At 37.1% G+C, this 10,698-nt stretch overlaps 1 protein-coding gene across 3 annotated transcripts; it reads right to left on the reverse strand.

The window, feature by feature from the left end:
- Positions 1 to 192: 192 nt before the first annotated feature.
- On the reverse strand, positions 193 to 8,202 carry LOC133872882 (uncharacterized). Of its 3 annotated transcripts, none has more exons than XM_062310519.1 (7): positions 8,151 to 8,202; positions 6,973 to 7,602; positions 5,607 to 5,659; positions 5,342 to 5,406; positions 5,175 to 5,253; positions 757 to 1,062; positions 193 to 617 (listed from the first exon to the last, which is right to left on the reverse strand). In XM_062310519.1, exons 2-7 carry the CDS (start codon positions 7,425 to 7,427, stop codon positions 463 to 465), a joined length of 1,113 nt encoding a protein of 370 aa, XP_062166503.1. In that variant the 5' UTR covers positions 7,428 to 7,602; positions 8,151 to 8,202; the 3' UTR covers positions 193 to 462. The 3 variants fall into 3 exon arrangements, with proteins under 3 accessions (XP_062166503.1, XP_062166505.1, XP_062166504.1); XM_062310521.1 differs by having other exon boundaries at positions 6,973 to 7,477; positions 8,151 to 8,190; XM_062310520.1 differs by having other exon boundaries at positions 6,973 to 7,489; positions 8,151 to 8,180.
- Positions 8,203 to 10,698: the final 2,496 nt, after the last annotated feature.

Here is a 10,698-nt window from a genome sequence, read left to right on the forward strand (position 1 = left end):
TAATGATTGGATCGAATCTATCCACCAATCACAAACTTGATTTTCGTTCAGGATTGCATAAATGAGCATCAAACGGTCAGCCTCCACAATGATCTTGTCAACACCTAAGGTTGATTCTCAAGTGGCTATGTTTTTGTTAATTTTTTCTCTTTGAAAAAAAGAAAAAATATGAACCTCCTTGAAAAGATGATATTTGAACAATCAAGCAAACTAGCCTGCATAACCAAAATGCAGGACAGCATTTACTCAAAGCTTCAATCTTCTACTACAGCTCTCGTGGCGGAGGAAACAAGCAAATACAAAAAGCTTTTGAGAGGCCTCCGTTTGCTTCTATAATTTAAGGATATAGCTTTTTTGTTTGAGTGTTATCAGACTTTTAAAGATTATTACTGATAAGGAAGATACTGACCACTTTTATCCTTGGAGGATTGGCCAAAAAAACACACTTTTTGCCTCACAATATTAGACACTGCTGATGTCCACTCGGCTTCTGTGGAGCTGAAAGGCTGGGGTGATCCAGCTCCCACAACTGCATTGGATGCCTGACCAATTGAAGTAACCCAAGCGACCTTCACAGTGAGCACAGCACAATTTCCCCTCCAGCGCACCTTCTTCAACTGCGTTGCAAGATATAAATAACTCTATCAGAACTTACACTCTTAACTATTTCAACCATGTCTACACGTGACCGACTACTTGAATCCTACGATGCCATCAACAATAACTAGGTTAATCAAGATATAAATAAAAGTTTACCTGCTGTCATCCATCGTAGAGGCTCAACAAAAATGGATGAACACTCAGTCTCGTCAGACTTGTAAAAAGGGTTTCCACTTTTACGCTTGTTCCACTGAAAGGATGTCTCACCCTCCCCTGGGATGTGATCTACAACATTCTCCTGCAACGCAACAACTCTTCTGCATTTCTTGCAGCGGTATGCAGGAGTACGATTATTTCCTTCATTTGAAGCAACTTCCACTTCTGAGGAAATTTCAGTAGGCAAACCGGGATCTGGCCCAAATTTAGAACTGTCTATCTTCTCCCCACGGTTATAAAACTCACCTGAAATCATGGGGGAGAGCACCTTTTCAAAGAATTAACATTTAGGAAAAGGATAAAACCTTCCCTTTTCATTCGCAAGCTCATCGCAGTAAAAAGAAACAATAACAACTGAATAATGCACATGGGAAATACCAAGGCTTAAATAAACTCAGACCTACTGTTAAACTCACTGGTGAAATAATTTTAAATACAAAATCTGCATTAAGTTGTTAGACAAAGTTTCGGAAATAAATTATCATGCTGAGCCAAAAGAATTTTACATCAACAGCAATTAAGCTCTTTTGATGCTCTATAAACCATTTGAGTGTTGATTCTAGACCCTGATATTTCAAGGGCACATTTTGTTTTTTTAAAGGAAAAAAAAAACAAGATATTTGAGTGGTATTTCTAGTACATAATACAAGAAAGATATCAAGTTCATGGCATGAAATTGGCAGGTAGCAGAATGCCCCCCCGAGTCAAAGAGATGCTTAAGATTTAAAACTTCAATACCATATGAAACAGTGACAAATATAGTTACTACAAAACTTAAACATACTCAAGTTGTTTAATTGAGAGAATGAACAGCTGTAACGAAATATTTGTGAAGTGCGACAGTGGAAAAAAAAGCCAACGATTATCTTACTTACAAATTAGGCATTTGCAGATGATCAATGTTTAATTAACTGATTGAAATTATCAGGACACCCTAATTATTTGACTAGGGGATCATTAAGGTGGGTAAAAAATACAACCAAAGTAGGTAGTCCGTACACCACCTTGTAATTACAACAGACTCTGAACATTCAGCCAAGAAGGAAATGTCCTTTCAAGAATATAGATTCCTACAACTTATTCCTATTTACTTTAAAGCAGCCCCGTCTCAACTCTTTTCATCAATTCTCTATCCCTCCCTCTCTGAGAGTGTATGTTTCATCTAAGTGTTAGATGTGTATACAAATGACTACGTATCATTTTTTATCAATGAATAAGACTAACAAAAGTTTATGCGACTCCGTAAATGCCTAGGGACGGAACTGCTATTATGCCAAGTTTGGTGGAGAGAATTGGGGTTGGGACTAAATAGTCCAAATCCCATTGTTGGGACCTTTTCTTCTGAGATGACAGAAATATAATCCCATGCTTTTGAGATTATCAAATCCTGAGGGAACAGTAGGAATTAGGCCAGACAAGGATTGATTAATCTGGGGCATACTGCGGACTGGATATTGGTCCCTCACTCTCTCCCCGAGCACCCCATTACCATGAATCGCCTCCCTCCCTTCTTGACAGACCAGGATTAATTTATCTTAGGTACATTATAATACGAAGTACTGGTCCTCATTCTCTTCTAAAGCACCTCATGACCATGAATTCTCTCACTCCATCCTTCCTCCCTTGCTTTCTCTTACTTATGTACACTTTGTGAACCATGGCATGAAAAAAGCCCCACTTGGACAGGACCTACTATGACACCTGAGTCCCACCACCATGCAAATCCTAGCACTGTAACCACCCAGGGCAGCAGGTGCAACAGCTGCTGGTGCCTTTTAAGCTTCCTTTTGAAACTCGGTCTATGTGCTTGTTGTCATGTCTTTCACAAATAATCAAATAATTTATTTTAATTATTAATACAATCTTGTATCCAACATCACATAAAAAACACCACCAAATAAATCGGGATCTACTGCGCATCATTGAGGCCAAGGCATGGGGACCTTTTGAATAGTTTTCTTAGTCTTTTTGCTTTTTTCAGCCTTATTATGTTTGCTTTTTACATTTTGATAAATTAAATATATCAATATTTTTTAGGTAATAATTTCAAAAAGAAATTTGAGATTATTATACTTATTGTTGAATTTTCATAAAAAAAAAAGGAAAAACAATTATGAAAATTTTAATATTCAGAGGCTTATCTAAGCTTTCACCAAACACAGAATTAAAATTAGACAGCTTATCCAAAGATTATATCCTGTAAAACATCAAACCCAAGATCGGGAAAGAATTAGCCAACTAATCCCAAGCTCAATCCAATCCAATCTAACTCAAGCGATTCAAAGTTGCATGCCGAAAGAGCCATTAGGGTTTAGCATCTCGAAAGAGCCCTTAGGGTTTAGCATGATTCACGGTGATCAAGTTCAAAGGTTAACCATGTGCTTCCAAGCATCATTGGTACATAAACCTTATAAAGCTTTGCACTTTGAAATTGAAAACCCAAGACAACCATGCAACATCCTCCCCTCTAGAGAGGAGCCATACTGCACATTTCTCTTCTACTTACAAAATGCACTCATGTCTCATTGGTTGCTAATCTAAGAGATAAGGCTTTTAAATTGGTTGGTATACCCTCAAATGTCATGGGCTGTTATATAAAGATAAAAACTTTAATACGTGGCTTTAAAGTGCTTAATGCATATAACCATTGAATTTACTAGAAAAGAATTGCTCCTCAATATCACTCAACAACTGTATAATTAGAGGAGAGTCATGACACTGCACACCAATCAATATAGCTAGCTGTATAATGGTATATCATGATTGGAAACAATATCATCTCAGAGTCTATTTCAAAAATTATAATCTGTCTTTGGTTGCCTATGTTTCAAGATGATTTAGAACTTCTATGATTTCCCAAAGCTAACCAACCAATGGACAACCAGAAACAAAAATCTGAAATAAGACAAAACTGAAACACATCATTTGTCAAGCAATAAATCTTTATCTTTTCTTTCTCATTAGCGTTTATAAAGCAATAGACCATAAACCAGATAATTAATAAGCTCTAATTTCAATGACACCTTCTCCCTGAATAAGAATGGTATTAGGATGAATTGGGGGTTTAAGAACTACCGGATGCATACGTAACTTACAAAAGAGAGAAAAAAATAAAAAAATAAAACTGAATGCAATCTTTTTCTGTCCGTGAGGATCCCACTGGGGTGCCTTATACTTCTAATAGGCCATGAACTAGATCATAATCATTCTCAATGAGTTCAGAAGAAGTGATCGCATTTTTTTCATCGGGTCCGAGTAGAGACCAAAGGTCTTGAGAGACCAATCCGGCAGAACAACTCAAAAGATAAAGAAGTATCGTTAATTTCTTCATGCTCAGTTCCAAGTTCGAAGTACCATTTATACAAATAAGAATCCCCTTCGTTACATGATTTCTTCTTCATATAGATAGATATAGGATCTATGCAGCAATTACTTAGAAGTACATTTTGTGCAACAACCCTCCCTATCTGATAGAAAAGGATCCCATGATCATGCACCGATCTTACCTGGGATTGCAAATCCCAAATTTGTCTATGAAGAGTAGATCTAATTATATTAGTGTCTATAATTAATTTATTCTGTGTAATACTAATCAATAGGGCCTCATTGGTAAGTGCTACAAGATCTCGTACACTGGAATCCATGGTTATAGACCCGAATCCATTACTCTTTTTATTTATTTATTTTATTTTTATGACAAGGAATTCCTATAGGGCAGAGCACTTTATGTACCCATATCGGGTAAACTTCGGACTCGTACAAAGCGCCCCATCCACACGAATCGAGTAATATTCCGACTTCGCCTGCAGGTTGGTCCCCCAAAGAATTGTTTGGAACCAAGGGGATATGAACCTTAGACTTGATGGAAATGCCACCAATACCAAGGCCCTTACCGCTTGAGCACCCCTTGGAGTTACAAAATGACAGGATTACTCCTGAGACTAAAGGGAGGAGAGAGATGTTGAATTTGGAAAGCTCCATTAACTACAGCAATGCAAGCGCGCCCTCTAGGAGAAGGAAATGAAAGGCTCAAGTGCTGTAGCGTTGAGTGCTCTTTGTGGGTTTCAGGTTGAAGGGCTAGGTCCTTGTGAGTTTTTTTAGGTTTTTTTTTTTTATTGTTGCTTTGAGTACTGCTTGTGGGTTTTGAGTTTAAGGGCTTAGGTCCTATGGGTTTGTTCGGGTTTCTTTTTGTGGATTGTTTTTGTTGTTCCTGTGTATATTCCTTGTATACTTAAGGGCATCTTAAGCTTTTTAATAAAACATATCTTACTTATAAAAAAAAAGAGTAGAAGTACCACTAAGAAAAAACCTAAAAGGGAGATAAAGCTTCACAAAGGCATAGAGGGGGAAAATTTTACCCAGTACTTTCAGTCGAAAGCGCTTGTATACAGGGCTTGCATGGTCAACCTTGAAACCCATCTCCTCAAACATTTTTAACTGCCATGAGAAAAAGTAAACCATAAATTTCTAATAGGCTCAACATTACACCTTAGAATCACCATGTCGTAGAATTTTAATGCATTACCTGTTCTAGAAAACCATCATTGGGGCAAACAAACTCACAGCTATGCCGTAAGGATTCAAGCGCATCTGCAGGGATGTGTCAGCAGAAAAAGAAAATAGAAAGAAGAATAAAATTGGGAATGATATTTAAGTTTGAGAAACATCTATAATATTTTTCAAATTCATTAGATGGCCATTAAAAGTACTGGAAACAAAACTAGAAGCCACAGGCATTTACCAATTTGTAGACCTACAGAACTTCAAACAAATAATTGATTTGTACACACCTTCTTGAGATAGATGCTCGGTTCTCATAAGATATGCCGTAATGATAGCTGCACTGCAACAAACACATGCAAAGAAGGGGTGTAAACCCTAAAACTTGACAATTAAGTAAACCAGAAAACCTAGTAAAATATAGGCCTCTGCTGGACACCTTCCATCATTAGTTAGTAAGCTGACATATAACAAACACTCCTCTCTACCTTTATGCGCTTAAGGATTGTTAGAAGAACCAATAAAGTAAAAAATAACAGCCAGCAAACCATTTTAACAAAGAAATACAACTTTCAAATCTGTGATTTAAAAATCAAGTACAACAGAAAACTTCATGTCATGTGACCCACAAAAAATGGTATTAGGATGCAACTTATCCATTTTGTAGAATTTGAAAGGCAACTCAACCGATCCTATGTTCCAATATTGAATTTTTGTGCAAAATTTAAATTCCTTTAACTGTATCGATTTTAGGTCTCTCTTTCAATCTTCTTCTTTCTTCTTTGAGAAGTTTAAGGGATTCTGACAATCTTAAAAAGTTAGAGAAAGAAATTACCACGCTACATTGTTGAGGCTGGTCGTCAAATAGCATAATCAAAGGAAAAAGGACTTATAATTTTGGAAAGGTGCAAATGTGTTAAAAAACGTTTTCATGCCTATAATACAAATTAAAGTGCATTCTAGCATCAGTAATTTCATTTAGCTTAGTCTCAAATCCTACATTCAGGAATTTCAGTTGCCCAAATTTTTTTTCAATTTTATTGCAATTTGTACCTTTTCAAAGCTTAATGAATCATGAAAGGATCCATAACTATAATTATCTTTGTAGAATTTTCTAGTTAAACTTTTCTATTTTTCTATTTTTTTTTTTTTAAAAAAAAAAAGTACTCAGATTTTCCCTCAGTTATTCTCACTTTTCCTTGTTTGTATTTGTATCTCAAACATTTGCAACTTTTGATAGTTCTTCAAGAGCTTAACAAGTATTTTACTACAACGAGTCTTCTGTTTTGTGGAATATTGCAAATCCCACTTTGATCCGTCTCAATCTAAGACCACTAAAAGCCAAGGACGCAGTTATAGCTATAAGCACACTAGAAGAAAAATATGATAGGCGCTCAAATGACAGAATAGTTCTTAGTAGTAACTTGTCCCCAAGAGGTAGTTCAATTGGCTAAGGACCACGCCTCATGAAGCGAAGGTCACTAGTTCGAATCCCCTTCCCCTCTCTTGTGTGGACATGTTTAAAAAAAAAAAAAAAAAAAAAAAAAATTCTTAGTTGTAACTTTTGTTTCCAAATTACAGTTATTCGTAAAGCTATCAACCTAAAACCAGCCAACCAACAATATTCACAATTATAAAGAAAAAATGTATATATACCTTCTTGACACACCAGCAAAGCAGTGCACCAAAACAGACCCCTCTTTTCGGCTCTGATCAATGAAATCGAAACAAACATTTAAATAATCCAGCAAGTCCTCACTCTCCATGTCTCTCAACGGCACAGCCATCCTCACCAGCTTCAAGTCCTTGCCTGCATATTCCAAAGAGTACAAAAGCTTCTCCGGCGACAAGGAACTCTTCGACCCCCCATCACCACCCGAGGCATCCTCAGAACCCGAACCACCATCACCGCCACCAGACCCACCAACATAGACCTTCTTGATTTCCTTTGTGGGAATAACGAGACCGCTACGCCATTCGGAGAAAAACGATATCAACGCCGAACTGAGGACCGATAGAATGTGCGTGATCTCAGTGCTGCCGTTTTGGAGAATTTCCGCCGCGTCGCCGATGTTTCCGATGAATAGATTCTCACGAACACGGTACGGCATGACAACACAAGCACACAACGGATTCCGCCGAAACCCTTGAAAACTTTTGCCTACAAAAAGTTCTAAAAAAATGTTTATGAATTCACTGTTTGTTATGCTATTTTACCTGATCATCAAGCAATACTAGCTCTGCTGGAAATGAAATTTTCTCGGAAAATGCTAATGTTCTGTTTGGCTGCAGAGAAAATGAAGGAAAAGAAAATGCAAACGCATCACATTTCTAGCAATCAATTATTTTCTTCTTGATTAAAAGCTCCACGGTTTAGTTTATTCTGATTTTAGTAGGAATTAAAATCTAATCATATACTAGTAAAAAAAAAAAATCTAATCATAAAAGGTTATAAGCAATCAAAGGTTCGCAAAATTTTCAGTAAAATTAATCTCTCTGTGCCTGTTTGGCTGCTGAGCAAATGTTGGAAAGCAAACAACTGAAATTTTGAAATATCGGCTCCGGTAAGGTGAATTTCCATAGTACAGAAAGCACCGCGACATAAATGATTAAACATACAATTCAAAATCCACCTTCTCTCACTTTTCCTTCGTTTTCTCACCAACCAAACAGATTTCATTCTAAAGAATCGGAGCGAACCCGAATAAAAATCGAAAATTATATTCTGAAACAATTGAATTTAAGTTTAAATCGAAAATCGAAGTGAGTTTCATCTGTCACTTTCAATTGAAAAAAAAGAAAAAGAAAAAGAAAAAGAAAAAAGAGACTCAAACCTGAAGGCTCGGAATATTCCGGCCACTCTCTCTCTCTGCGCTTATCATTTTCTGTTTAATTACAGTGTGGTTATATAGTGCTTTGGCACGTGGGAGGATTGCCATGTGGGCTTCCGCACGTGTGGGATTTGTACGCTGAATTTGGCGGCCCCACGTATCTAAGACAAAGACTTGGGTTTTGGGACCCACCAGTCACTTTCAGTTAAAGAAAGGTGAGGCCGTGTGATGACGTGTAGAGATCGGGGCCGTTAAGGGAGAGTGATTGGTTTGCTTACCGATACAGCTAGTGGCTGACGTGTTCACGATGGACGATCAGATTGGAGTTTGAGTTTCCTTTGAAATCGGACGGCGATTTGAGTTGCCAAAAATCTTGGTCCATAGTTCGTTCAAAAAAAAAATCTTGGTCCATAGAAGAAGATGACCCTTACAAGCAGCTTACAATTTTAGATTTTTCTTTCTCTTTCTTTATCATCCTAGGAAGAATCGACCTATCCCAACACAACAACAACTAGGATAAAAATGTGGGCAGATAATAATTGTCTGTATTCGTTAGTCGCACATAACCTTTATCTGCTATTTGCTATTTGTATATGTGAATGCCGATAGGGGTTTAGAATATGCAGATTAACTGCATCTGCATTCCCTTTATATATATATAAATATATATACTAAAATGACTTCATTTTAAATGATAAGTTTAAAATCTTTAGGTTATGTTGTTAGGTTTCTTCACCATCATCTCTAAGTCATACCTCACTGCATTTACTTTTTTTTTTTTTTTTTCTTTTTTTTAGTTATCAAAATCCCAATTACTATAAGAGACAATGATTCTTTACAATTGATAATTGTGAATTGTGTAATAAATGAAATCTTAATTTATTTAAGCTTGTATATATAAATAACTACATTGTATATAGATTTAGATAGTAATCTAAAACGTTTTGATGTAGAATGAGACAAGAATAAATTGGTCGAATAAATAGGTCATTTAGTTTTATTTGAATTTAATTATGACATTGACCCAAAGTTTAAGTTATTTGTAATTCAATAATGGGCTTGGCCCAAAATTAGTCACCTTAGGGTTAAGGTTATGGTTTAGTTTATAAATCTATTTAAGCATAATATTCTATTGTAATAGACATATTATTATTTATAAAAAAAAGACAATTGTTTCTTGGAGGCATGGTTTCTCTTTTCTTTTGGTGGTGAGATGCTTCCAAGGCCAGTGAGACGCTGGTTTATTCTATCATCTTCGTTATTTTGGTGAGACTCTAAATTAATGCAAGATTTATGATCCATCACGTGACTCAACCGAGCCCGGCCAGAAACAACCTATGGAAAGCCATGAGAAAACCGAGACTCCAAGATATCAGGAACGTGCCTCAAACATGTTCCAACCCATGTCCCGGTCAATCACACCCCAGAACGCAAACGCACACGATTTGTATACAAGAGGGCACGTTCATCTGACGCGTGGAAGCCCACGTCCCGAAAGACACAAAGACCCACATTTTGGACCGCATGATTGCCCACATTTTGGAAGTGGAGACCCACGATCGGAGAGCCAGTTCTCACCATTTTCAGGGAAAACCAACTCTCTATTCACTATAAATACAGACCTACCTTCAGGTATTCGTCTTGCTAAAATTATTGTTATTAAGGCATTCATACAGATTATTCAAAGAATTGACTTAAGTATCAGAGTGGAAACAGCTAACACCCTCAGCAAATATCTTTATCGAGCTCATTATTTTGCAGGAAAAGACCACAGCAACTTCCTAGAAGTTGTGCGACCAAACCTGAAACTGTTTTAGCAATAGATAGAAAGTAGGGAAAACGGAAGAAGCCCATACTTCGAAATAAAAAGGAAAGATACCAGAATTAATTCAGATGGTGTCTTCATTCTATTCGAACAAACAAAGGAAAAGCAAGAAATGAGGGGCCTCTTTCCTCTCACAAGAACTTTCTTCAGTGAGGGAGGGCTCGTATGATGGTTTTAGTAATAACGTTAAGAAGAAAGAAAAACAAAAAAAGTGAGAAAGTTCTACGCACAAATGTGACACCATCATATTCAGACAAGTTTATAGATGGAAGAAAGACGATGATATATTTGGCGCTTGAAGTCAGTGGCGAACATATCCACTCCAGCCGATTTAAGGGTCTATGCATTTCGAGGCTTGCGACTTTCCAAAAATAAATTTTCATGAGCGCATGTATACCGAAAAGCAAAGAGCAAAAAATAGTGCACAAAGCAAGCAGATTCAGACCTGGTAAAGGGGTCGGAGCGGACAGGATCAGGGAGAGTAGGCTTGTTCTCTTGGATGTGACCATGATGAAGCATCTAAATTAATTGATAATAAGTTCTGTTGATGAATATTTTGGAGCAAATGACTTGGAGTTCCGGAATGACACGGTGTACCAAAGCTCCCAAGGTCGGCAAGAATCAAGTAAGGGCTCTTGAAGATTCCTGCAAAATAAAAGGGGTCGTCGGGGTGTCCCGGCAACGCCTCCTCCGACGATCAAGTTAGGATTGGTGAAGTTGGGCAGT

The sequence above is a fragment of the Alnus glutinosa genome, chromosome 7 (genome assembly GCF_958979055.1).
Source record: "Alnus glutinosa chromosome 7, dhAlnGlut1.1, whole genome shotgun sequence".
Lineage (NCBI taxonomy): Eukaryota > Viridiplantae > Streptophyta > Magnoliopsida > Fagales > Betulaceae > Alnus > Alnus glutinosa.

Coding starts and splice junctions, on each gene's coding strand:
- LOC133872882 (XM_062310519.1), bottom strand. CDS start 7,427: ATGCCGTACCGTGTTCGTGAGAATCTATTCATCGGAAACATCGGCGAC. Junction 1,063..5,174: donor CTTTCGACTGAAAGTACTGG/GTAAAATTTTCC, acceptor CCATGATTTCAG/GTGAGTTTTATAACCGTGGG. Junction 618..756: donor TCTACGATGGATGACAGCAG/GTAAACTTTTAT, acceptor CTTGCAACGCAG/TTGAAGAAGGTGCGCTGGAG.